Source organism: Rhopalosiphum maidis, chromosome 3 (assembly GCF_003676215.2).
Source record: "Rhopalosiphum maidis isolate BTI-1 chromosome 3, ASM367621v3, whole genome shotgun sequence".
Lineage (NCBI taxonomy): Eukaryota > Metazoa > Arthropoda > Insecta > Hemiptera > Aphididae > Rhopalosiphum > Rhopalosiphum maidis.
Window position 1 is genome coordinate 73,383,067 of NC_040879.1, and position 13,469 is coordinate 73,396,535.

At 30.5% G+C, this 13,469-nt stretch overlaps 1 protein-coding gene across 1 annotated transcript; it reads right to left on the reverse strand.

The window, feature by feature from the left end:
- Positions 1-1,816: 1,816 nt before the first annotated feature.
- Positions 1,817-3,799, reverse strand: LOC113558354 (protein ALP1-like). The gene is given in 4 exon segments (XM_026963812.1): positions 1,817-1,987; positions 2,104-2,442; positions 2,444-2,546; positions 3,360-3,799. Coding segments are annotated over 4 exon segments (1,053 nt in total).
- Between the last annotated feature and the right edge of the window lie 9,670 nt (positions 3,800-13,469).

The following is a 13,469-nucleotide window of genomic DNA, read 5'->3' on the forward strand; positions in this document are numbered from 1 at the left end:
AGTACCTGTTGTTCAATCGGTTCAAATTGTTCGTCTTCTGAAGCAAATTGATTTTCAGTATCTTCTAAATCAAAATCAAAATCATAATCCGAAAAATTATTAGATAAAAGGTATTCAAATTCCTTTTCAGGAAAATTGCCTACTATTTCTTCGTCACTAGATAACGAAGAAAGATCGGAATCTCGACCAAAGTTTAAGAGATCAACTAACTCGTTAGGTCTTAAACCTCTCGCCATGGTAAATATACTTTACTTACTAGTAACTACATAAATTTTAAATAATGATTTATAAATTGAAATAATTTCGAATAAAAACGTATAAAACAATACAGATAATTAATAATTATATTCGATAAGCGTAATCATTTCATTACGGCGCGCGGCGTATGTGAGCGTTATGCTCCACTCGGTGTGTTTAATCCCAATGTTTTTTTTTTTCTTTATTATTAAAATACACAATCTAATGTTAAGCCGTGGTACCGTTGTTCAAGCCAATTGTTTACGCTCCTACTTTTTGCAGCAGAGTGCTTAAATATCCAATGCTGCATAGTACAACATTTTATATCCACAATAGATATCTCTTTAATTCTGTACTTACTTTTGACTCCAAGTACGCATTGAATATCCAAAATAGCGGAGGACATTATAGTTTGTATAAAGATGTAGTGATTATATTCTTCAGACCGTCTGCGATGTAATGTGTTGATTTTTAAATTTTAATGATACATACAGCTATATCTGAACACGTTAACTGTAACGTTTCCGTTTGTTCTTTTTGTATTAGAATAGATTTTCAATTTGAAAATAAATTGGTATTCGGCATAATGTTATGCTACCTACTCAAAAAGCATTTGAAAATATATACATTTTGGTTGACGGTCGCCCTGTGCTTAAAGCCAGGATTACACTGAGCGATTTTACACGCTGCGTGTCGGCGATTATAGTCGCACACGTATGAGCGTGTAGCGACTTGTTCGATTACATTGAGCGATTAAATTCGCTCCCTCGCTAGTCGCGCACACGCATTCATGTGATATACACGTGACAAGAAGTTGTCATTAATATAGATAATTCATTCGTTTTCTTTTATATTTAAAATTTTATAATTTTTGATGAGTAGAATTGTAATAACATTGTTGACTTTTTAAAAATGTACGAACAGTATCCATTACTGTGGAACATAAAACATAAAGACTATTTGAACATAAAATTAAAAGACCGAATGTTTAAAAAGTTGTATGCAGACCTCGAGACTGAAGGATTGGTAATGGGAATAGATGAAAAGCAACTCAAGACAAAAATTAAAAATTTAAAAGATGTTTATAGAAATGAGCTTGCAAAAATCGAAAAAAGTAAAAAAAAGTGGAAGTGGAACAGATGAAATATATTCTCCAAGACTTACGTGGTTCAACTCTGCCAACTTTTTTCGTGAAGTTTTATCAACAAGACACAGCCAGTCAAATTTGGTAAGTTTGAATATTATATAGTATAATAATATTGTTAGTGTTATAAATTAATAATTAATATCAATATTTAAAGTATGGAGAAACTATTTCCTATTTAAAATTAGTATATAATGTGCAATGATAAATATTTCATAATGAACAAAACTCAGACAATATAAATAAGAATATTTTGTTTAATTTTATAGATATAAATGTGTAACGTAAATGAATAGCTTAACATGTATTTATTTGCTTATACTTTAAATTTAATTTTTCATAACTGATTACTTAAAAGTACTTTAAATAAATTCATTAGGTTTATTTATATAGTTATGCCAACTTTCTCCCATTGCCACGGTAAAGGATTTTCCTCTAAAAATATTTTGCCAATGAACTCCTATCATCTTCTGCAGCTCGTTTATAGCTGTTGCTGCCCATTCTATTGATAGTTTCTAGATTATTCACGTGTTCTCTCCATTCCCCAGGAATAATATTGCCGTTGTTAAAATCCTCTTGGTCAACTGCTTGTGGAGGTAAAAAAAACTATTTGGAGTAGTTTTACGTAGCCAGTTGTGTAGACTACAAGCTGCATATATTAATTTATCTATTGTTTTTGGCTGTAGATCAATTGGTTTTGAAAATATTCGAAATCGCCACACCAGAATGCCAAATGCGTTCTCCACCACCCTTCTAGCACGTGAAAGACGATAGTTAAAAATCATTTCATAATTATTAAGTCCAGTTTTACTATATGGTTTTAATAAGTTTGTTCTTAATGGAAATGCATCATCGCCAATAATAACACCTAAGGTATTATTTTCTAATGCGATATTTAAGGTACTGTCTCGAAATATTGCACTATCACTAGCTCGGCCATTAGCTCCTATATCGATGTATGTAAAACAATAATCACCGTCAACCATTGCAAACAATATAACACTATAGGTTTTTTTATAATTATAAAATGATGAGCCAGAACCAGGAGGTCGTTTAATTATCTATCACATGTTTTCCGTCGATTGCACCACAACACATTGGAAAATTCCAACGATGAAAAAATGTATCCTTTATTTTCCCCCATTCATCAGCAGTCGCAGGCACCCGAGAATTTTAAATTTAAATTAAGTTTATATTGTATAATCATTTTTTTTTTTAATTATGTATGGAATCATATTATAAATAATCTAAATTTCCAAATTGATTATTATTGTTTAGATTTTAACCAATTTAAGTCAATGTTCGAATGAGGTGGAATCTAACCCAATCGAAGAAATTGAAAATGAAGGTTCAACAAGGGGATCCATAAACGATATTCAAATAGATGAAACAATTGGGAGACCAAGACCGTCGCCAACAAAAATGAAACCACCATCAGGGTCAGTAAAAAAAATTAAAAAGCAAACAGCCCCTGATATAGCAATTGCAATTGAACAATTAGACAAAATCGCTCAGAGTGCAAATGAAGAAAAAGCGTATGATCAATTTGGAAAGTATGTTGCATACGAGCTTCGCCAACTACCACAACGCCATGCTATTTTGTTACAGTCTGAAATACAAAGTTGTATTACTCGGTTCAGATTATCTACTTTGGAACCTCTACCTCAACAATACCATCAACAACCATTATACGGAACAACTTCATGTGAATGTCGCATCACCATCTACCTCGTCAAGTGCAATAAGTAATTATACATCTACTCCACGTGTGAACGAGGAATACGATATGTTAAGCCAAGCTATCATAAATTCTTTTTCAGACAATGACCAATAATTTGTATGAATTTAAAATTAATTATTATATTATACAATTTAATAATGATACAGTTTAAAAAAAATAAATAAAAGAACTTTGTTGATATTTAGTTAAATTTAACTTTATTTATTAGTACCTTATTTTTTTATAATTATACTAACTTTAATAAATGGTTCCAACACTTGAGAAATCGCAGTAAGTACATCGGGTAAAAATACTGAAATTGTACATTCAGAAACGCGAAAAAGATATTGTAAAGACTTAAATGAATCCCCAGTAGCTAAATAACGTAAAGTTATTTCCAGTTTTATTTTCGACGGAATCGCCATCCTCATTTGAGTGTCTTCTTTCTTTATTAGGCTGTCAATCATCTGTAACAATGTATCAAACTGGGCCCCGTTCATCTTTAGAATATTTCGGTAGGCTGTAGAGTCTTCGTGTTTTAATTCTTCTAATAATGTACTGGATGCACCATATTTATCTCGCCTTGAAATCCAACTTCTGATCCATAATCTTTTCTTTTTATACTTTTTCTTTTCCAACTCCTGTCGCAATAAATGAGAAATCACAATAACTCCCGCGCGAACTACAGCTTCCGACATTTTGACCAGTCACTACTCGCTGGCATACTAGCGATTTTGCCAGCTAGGGCGATTACACTGAACGATTTTACTCGCTGAAGTGTAAAAACGCCAGCGACTTGCGACTAAAGTAGCCCGGCCGTCAACTTTAATCGCGAGCGAGCAACGAGTATTCAACACGCGGCGAGTAAGCGACTTTAATCGCAGCGAGTTAATTCGCCGGCGACAAGCGTGTGAAATCGCTCAATTTAATCGAGGCTTAAGCATGTATGCTGATATATATAACAATTTGGCATGCGACACGTGAAAAAAGAAGCCACCCAATAGCGACACTTTATAGAAGAATTTTGTTTAATTTATAAATTTTTTTTTTTTTTTTAATTATGGTCGAGATCGCGACAATATTTTTAGTCTGCGAGTAGGATTTCCAGGAATGGAGTCAGAATTTAGTGCTGATATTAGAGGATTTGGGCGATTGGTTAGTTGTGAACGAAATCGTTTATAAAATAGTTTTGCAGTTTCCTCTACTGTGTTAATTCTTAAGTTCGTGTGCAGAGTGTGGTTTGAAACACAGAACGGAGAATTTGTAATTATGCCGAGTATAAATGAACAGGATAGGAGATGAAATGGCACCTTGGGAGACTCCTGCTGCTATTGGGGCTAAAGCCAAAATTTCAAACCCTACCTTTGTTGTGAAGTAGCGGTCTTCGATGTATGATTTAAAGAATAAGTAGTAAGGAGGGGGTAAAATGTTTTTCAATTTGTACAGAAGGCCAGGATGCCAAACCTTGTCAAATGCTTGGGCCACGTCGAGGAGGATGGCTGAGCAATATTCTTTTTTTCCAGAGAGTTTACTATTGAGTCTGTCAAGTGATGTATTTGGTGCATAGTCGAGTGGCCCCTGCGAAAGCCAAATTGGGTTTGTGGGATGGTTGATACGTCATTTAAGTAGGGAGAGATACGTTTCAATACTAGTTTTTCACATAATTTGGAGAAAAGAGGCAGAAGACTTATTGGACGATAAGAAGAAGGGATTTCGGGTGGTTTACCTGGTTTTAAGATTATAATAGAAGTTTTCCATTGTAGAGGAAAGTAGGAAAGCCTTAAGATGGAGTTAAATGAGGTGTGCGATTGCTTTTTTTGGTAGCTGGCGAGGTACTTCAGCTGTAATAAGGTCTAGACCAGGAGATATTTTGAGAGGAAACAGAGTTATGTGATGTTGAAGTTCACCAGGCGTAAACGGTTTTGGTGCTAAGTAGAGAGGAAGGGCAGAGATTAGAGAGTTTTCAACAAATTCTTCAAAAGCGTTATTTACAATGTCATGATGTAGTTGAAAGACTTTGGTTGTTAGGTGTTGGCCATCCTTCTGTAGATCATTCAATCCAAATTTATAAAAACAACATTCTTGGTTATATATAAGTCATCATTTACAAAAATTGTTTTGTTGGCCGTGTTTGTTATTGGGTGAAATTCAGTCTGTTTGGAATACCTTTGGTTATTATGATTTAAAAAAATTAACTAGGCCTATTCAAATACATCAATCATTAAAAGAACATATTCATAACCATTTAGGATTAAAGTATTTAGAAAAAAATAGTTTTACTATAGTGGATATTATTAATGAGCATGGTAATCTGTTTAAAAAAAATTATAATAAAAATGTGAGATTGAATCGTTTATTGATGGAGTTCTTAATTGATTTGGTTTTATTTTTGGAAAACAAGAGCTAGTTTTTTGTGGTCATGATGAGCGTAGTGATTCATTAAACAAAGAACATTTTAGAGAGTTGTTTGATTGCATATTGTTAGGTGTTCTTAAGAAATACAAAATCATTATAAAAGCATAAAACACATTTCCAGGTTTGTCCAAGTCCGTACAAAATGATTTAATTTCGTGTATTTCTGATTCTTTAATAAATCAAATAAAAAAAGAAATTAGGCAATGTAAATTTTATTTAATTCAAATTGATGATACTACAGACCAGTCAATAAACACAGTGTTCAATTATAATTAGATATGTTACAGATAAATCTGAATAAGTTGAACATTTTTTGTGTTTTCATAATCTTAGTGAAGATCGCACGGCTGAAGGTTTATTTAATTTGGTTTATTATGTTTTACATGAGTTTCATGTGGAAAATAGATTAGTTGGCTAATGTTATGATGAGGCATGTGTAATGTAATGTCAGGTAATTTAACAGGTTTACAGACTAAAGTTAAAGAACTTGCTCCTAATGTTTTATTTACTCACTGTCTAGCTCATAGATTAAATTTGGGTATTGCAACATGGTTGTAGTATAAATGCTAAATGTTTTATATTTTTATCTAATATAACTGGTATGCTGCTTATTTTCACAATTCACTTCATGTACCAATGTTGTTAATAATATTGAAGAGAAATGAATTTCTCAATTCGTTCAAACTAGAAGGTCTTCGCGTTCAAAAATTGTACATACAGTAGTTAATGAGTTGTCAGGGTTAATAAATGTTTTTGATTTTATTAGCAATGATCCAAAATTCATCTGAATCTATTTATGGTGCTATAGATCATTTAGATAATTTAAAAACTTTTGAATTTGCTTTTTTAGCACTCATATTTAGTAATATATTCATGTATACTGACTATTTATTTAACGTTCTTCAAAATAAATCATTTGATATAGAATTTTGCTTAAGAAAAATAAATATAACATGTGAAATTATAAATAAAAAAAAGAAATGAGTCTGAATTTTTAAAATTATTTAATCAAGCGATTATTCTTACAAAACCTCCAAAAGCTCAAGAAATGAATCTAACAATCAATCAAATTTTAAAACATTTTATGAAATGTTTACTAATATTCTAATGCAAGTACATACTAGATTTAAAGACAAATTAATTACCATTTTTACAGTTAGCTGATGTGACTAAATTTAAAGAATATTTTTGTAAATTTCCAGACAATGATTTAAATATTTTGAATTTAATCTATTCAAATATATTTTATAATATTAATAAACTAACAGTGAAATTTGTGGTTTTGTATAGTGATGTAAAATATCAAAATTTAATACATATTTATGACATAGTTAAAGTTATTGAACAAGATTCATTGAAAGACATTTTACCTGAAGCTTATACATTTTTTATTCTTATTTTGACCATACCATCAACTAGTGTATCAAATGAATAATAGTTAAATATAGTTTTATTTATTTCATAGTTTCAGAACTAGGCAAACTTAAAAAAAGTCCTTTTCAGGACTACCGAATTTTAAAATGCTCACTTTATTATATTATTTACTATACAAGACATATATTATATATTAGTTATAATTACTTTTATATTTTTTTGAATATTATATATAATATTTTATTATTTCCATTATTATGAAGTTTAATTTTTGTTATTCAGGTGAGGCAGTGATACATAAGTTGCCTCACTAAAAAAATACAACCAAAACCGCCACTGTTGAGGAGGTAGAATAGGCAGAACGTATCCAGAATTGTAAGAAATGCCTATTTCTAATAGTTCAGACTCTTGACCAAGTTCATTATACATATTATAAAATAATATAAGCACTTATGGGAATGAACAGTAGGTGCTTTTGGTATTTAATTTACCTAATCCTCTGTTAACTACAGTAACACCAAAAAAATGTAACGGGTTTGACTTTTGAATATAAAATAGGTATGCACTGAGATAGGTAAGGTAGTGTATCTACACTAGGTAACACTTGACAGTTTACACTATTTCACTACAAAAAAATCGTAAATCACTCATAAATTACGTCAACTAAGAAAATGCCGTTTGTAATAAAATAACATCATTAGTTGTTGGACGCTTGTAATTAGTTCATATTTCCGACTTTATAACAAAAATACGCTTTACACTCAGAAACGCAAGGTAAACCACCAACTATTTTTTTTAAAAATATATTTTATTTACTATCCCCAGAATTAATTTAGTATAGTAACAGTTTCATTATATTTCCATGACAATAAACGAATTTTTATAAAATCAAAGTTGTATACATTTTTTATTTAATAAAGATATTTTTGTTTCATATTTTTTCAAACATTTTTATTTAATAATTTTAAATTCGTGTAGACGATAAAAATTATTATATTATATTGTATCCACGAATACATGACAATGTTTAATTTCGGGATATTAAATTTATTATCAGCTTTGAGAAATCGTCAGCGATTTGTACAGCCCGTAGAGCCAAGTATTTCCCCCATAATTGACATTGCGATGAAGGTGAATAAAATTAAACAGGACGACCTACAACCATTGGAAGCGCTAAATGCACGCATGCGTCGAGTGTTTAAGATGATTGATCGTTTGGAAATAAATAGACATAGGACAGCAGTAGCTTTGAAGTTGGAAATGATGGAGTTGATGGAGAATAGACGTTTGTTGATAGAACTGAAAAATGATCCACCGATTTCAACCGGCACCCAGACATATTTAGTAAAGAAACCATGCCGCGTTAGGTATGAGTTAAAAGTTTATTAGATAACAGGTTGAGTAGGTATGTGTTATTACACATAACATTTTGCCCATCAAGGCCAATTTATTTATAAATTATGTAGCATTAGGAATTGGTTTTCAGAATTTTCAAATAATTAATAGTCCTATAACTTATACGGAGCAAAAACTATTTTTCGGAGTAAATAAAGTCTAACAATATTGATTTTATTAGTCAATTTATGGACTGCATAAAATTAACACCTTAAACTAAACAATATTTTTAACTTTAAAAATATTTCCTAGATAGCAAATCACCGTTATATTAATGTTCAAATAATATTATTATATAATACATAATTGCTTTTATAACAAATTCTCACAATGTCGAAAAAAATGTAAGTAGTTATTTTAATTATTTAACCAAAACTCAAAATGTAGTAATCGATATGACCGAATACTTCTGGCAATATGTAAAAAAAAAAAACATTGTTATATTCAGTTACTTATAATAACTTCCCTCCAATTTAACAATGTAAACGACATTAATAACATCTTAGTTCATAATTTGTGTCCATATATTTAAAATCATCACAACCATTACTAATGTATTTTGATAATAATAGTTACTAATACTAATTGAAGGGCGATAATCCAAAACGTGGTATTGCCAAAAACTTTAAAATCGATTATTTCTATGAAAAATATTTATTTAAAAATTGTCTTTCAATTCAAAAGGTTGTTATTGTCTCTTTTTAGTATCAAGTCAAGACGTAATATTTCCATATTTAAACCACAAAACAGTATTGCCCGTGTTATTTCTATCGGACTACATTCTATATATCTACATTCCTATTTTCATTTTCATATTAATAGTAGAACTATAAATTAAAAAATCTGGACATATTATAGTTGTATATTTCTTTATATATTCAATACATATAAATATTTGACCATATAAACATGGCGAACAGAGAAGTTAAGAGAGAAAAAGAGAAATGGTTAGAATACATGTGCTCAAATGTAAAAAATTGTCTAACAAGAGATTTAAGTGATAAGGCATATAAAATAATAAAACAATTCTTTGGGACGTATAAAAATGGAGCAATAGGTCTTAAGTAAAAGACGGAAAAATGGTTCTGGAAGATTGAGAAAAAATGTTAGTTTGGAAAGAATACATAGAAGAGTTATACAAAATAGAAAACACGGACAAAAGGCACAGAACCCCAGAAGTGGAAAATGGAAATTATGACTGTAGGACCATCATGGTGGATGAAATCGAATTAGCATTTAAGGAATTTAAAACGTAACAAGCCCCTGGAATCGATAATCTGAATGGCGAACTTTTTATGGCTTTAGTAGGAACTGGAAAAGAAGCATTGTGTAATGTAATAATAAATGCCTGTGAAAAAAGAGAATTACCTGAAAACTTCGAAAAATACGTAATGATGCCTATATCAGAGAAGCAAAAAGATGAAAAATGCAAAGAATAGAGAACATTAAGCCAAATATCCCATGCGTCGAAAATTTTAACAAAAGATCAATTTGGGTTTAGAAAAAATTAGGAACAAGAGAAACAATCCTATGTCTTAGACTAATTAAAGAAAAAATGTTCTGAATAAATAAATCCATGTACACGGTGTATCAAAAGTCTTCATCCAATTTCAAAAATTTATATTTATATTAAAAATGAAGATATAAGGGTGAATTAAAGTAAAATATATTTTTAATAGTCAAGTTTTATTTATTTTGGTTACAAATTTTCAATATTACCCCCACCGTCCGCCCGACACACATCTATACGGTAATCAAATTCTTCACAAACGTTACATACATTTTATCTTTTATGTAGCCCCATAAAAAAAAATCACACACTGTGAGGTCGGGGGATCGTAGTGGTCAGGGATGAATAGCCAAATCGTCGTTTCTTTTACGCCCAATCCATCGCTGAGGGAGTTCACCGTTCAAATACCGGCGAACTTCTAACTTCCAGTGCGGCGGTGCTCCATCTTGTTGAAAAACAAACTCATCACTATCTACTTGTAACTGTGGAAACAACCACGTTTGCAACATGTTTAGATATGTGTTACCTGTTACTGTGTTTTCTTCAAAAAATATGGACCGTCAATTTTTTTCCTGGAAATTGCAGAGCAAACATTGATTTTTGGTGAATCTCTTGGATGTTCAACAGTTGCGTGTGGTTGCTTTGAAACCCAAATCCTGACATTATGCCGGTTGACTTTTCCACTTAGACGAAATATGGCTTCGTCCGAAAAAACAATGCGTGAGACAAATGACTCATTTTCTTCTTGTTTTTCGGATATGAAATTGCAAAAATCAATCCTTTTTTGTTTGTCATCCGGTAGGAGGACTTGAAACAGTTGTATTCGGTAAGCCTTCAATGTCAAACAACGTCGAAGAATACGCCAAATGGTCGAATGTGGGAGATCTAGCACTAGGCTCGCACGACGTGTAGACTTCTGTGGACTTCGAACGAAACTTTGTCGAACACGCTCGACGTTTTCATCAGAGGTACGAGGTTGACCTGAGCGTTTCTGTGCACACAGACAATCACTTTCTTGGAAAGTTTTGTACCAACGTCGAATGCTTTGAGAAGTAGGAGCTTCAGTTCCATAAGTTCTTCGAAAATCACGTTGAACGGTTATTTCCGACTCGCATTTATTGAAACGTAGGACGCAAAACGCTTTCTCTTGCGGAATCGCCATAACGAAACAAACTAACGGTTCCTAGTTCACTAACTATTACGGTGCCAGATTTATCAACTAGATAACTTAAAATAAACTTAGTTATCTAATCTTTCCATTAATACATTGGTCATTAACCTGCGATTAACTGTTGCCGAACTATATCAGTTCGTAATCGGATGAAGACTTGAAACACCATGTATATATATATAGCTTTTGTAGATTTGAAAACGGTATTCGAAAATGTTAAATGAGAAAAACTTTTTCATATTATGGATGAGATAGGTATTGACTTAAAAGACAAAAGATTAATACATATATGATATATTAATTAAAAGGGGAATAAGACACATACGAAGAAGTGCAAATTCAAAAAGAGGTAAGAAAAGGTTATAATTTATCATCTACTTTATTTAATTTGTACATTGAGGAAGCACTAAGAGATCTGAGAATGCTAGTTCATATGCTTCGATTCGCAGATGATATTGCTATGATATCAGACAGCGAAGAAAACCTAGAAAGAATACTTCAAAAAATAAATAACACACTTTATCAACAATACAATATCAATATTAATAAGACAAAGACAAAGATACTAATTGGTAGCAGACAACAAGTAGACCAACATTATCATGGATGGTATTAAATTGGAAAACGTAAATTATAGTTATACATACTTCGGTTGCAGAGTCACTTGTGGCGGGAAAAGTGTCACAGACATAAGGTGTAGTATAGCACAAGCTAATTCAAAATAAAACTTATCAAAAATAATATTATGATGTGTTTCAAATATTATCAAGAATTTTATTTTATTTTTTTTAGTAATTTATCTTTTACTATTTGATTTTTTTTTGTTTTTTATTAATTAATATTTATTGTTCTATGTTCATCAAAACTTATTTTAACTTATTTTAAATAAATATTCTTTTTAAAACTGAGAAATAAATTTATGTTTTGATATAATATCAGGTACCAAAATGTATTCTTAAAATTTTTTTATTTTTTTAAAATACTTAACAACAGTAATATTTATTATTTTAAATTTCATTAGTTTAAAGCAAGTTTAGGTTATATACGGCAATACTACGTTCTGGCCTGTTAACACTTTTTTAACGTATTAAAACTATGTTACTATAATACTAAAATACAAAACATTTTTTTTTTTATTTTACACAACATGAATAAACAAATTGAAAGTTTTAATACAGGTAATAAAATACGATATAGTAATATGGTAAGTAATTTGTAAAAATTTTGATTTTTGGATCTTCGCCCTTCAATCGTCATGTTAATACATCTCGCAAAGTGAAATATTTCAAGTTCTTACCCAATATGCAGAGGCGTTCACAGGGGGGGGGGGTTATATCCTCCCCTTGACTTTTTTTTGCTGACTTTCGGAAAACAAATTATTAGATATTAGAGTTGCTACTTGTTATAAAATCATTGCTTTTGATAATAAGTAATAAGTTATTGCTTATAAATTATATATACTTTATGTTCTCTCATTCTCTGCCTATTTAATTTTATAATGCTATTTTTTTTTTAATATGGTATTTTAATAAACAAATACTTGACTAAACTTAATTCATTATTACATAAATAGATTATTTAACAATGGTAATTCATTTAATATATAAAATCTAAATACATATGTAACTTATTTCGTTTATATTAAGGAAAAAAAGCTTTCTTAAAAGTAGTACCATCGAGAATAAATAAATACAAAAAAGAAATGCCGGGTATACCTATACCTTTACCTCCCGATTCCCAAACCTATTATTACAAAGTCGAAAACATGGTTATTGCTGCAATTTTCTATTGGAATTTTTTTAATGATGATTAAATTTTAAAAAACGATGTTAATCCTCATCAGAGTGAAAAAGCTGAAACAACTTGTACAATATAATGCAGCCAAATGTGGTTTATAGTAGTCATACAATTACACTTATCTGAGTTATCCATTAATCTTACAAACTTGGAAGAATCGAATTGTGAGCTACTTAATAGTATGATTAGGTTTAGAAAACCTGAAGATATTTTAACAAATATTTCTGGTCCAAATAGGACAAAAAACTATACACAAATGTATGTATAATGTATACTTAATTGAAAAATAATAAAGGATATAACTACTAAATAGGATATAAATCTATTAAATCTTACTATAAAGTCATATCGGGTAAAGCAGATATTTATTTAAATATAACGCCTAAATTATCGAGTTTTTTTAATATGCACTAATAACTAGAGTAGTAGAAGTAGAACGTATTTTTTCTTTGTACAAACATATTTTAAGTAATACGAACTAGTACGAACTTACTCAAATCTAATATTCACAGTTGAATGTGGTATTGTGGGAATCATAAATAAGCTTAATCAGTGGCGTAAATTGGGCTAAATTGTTAGGGTTGCAATCAGTTTCTAGGTTAGACAGACTTGTGGGGGGCTTTGCCCCCCACACCCCCCTAAAATATTTTATTTTATTCTAGATTTAACATTACAAGTACATAAATTCAACAAAACTATTTTAACC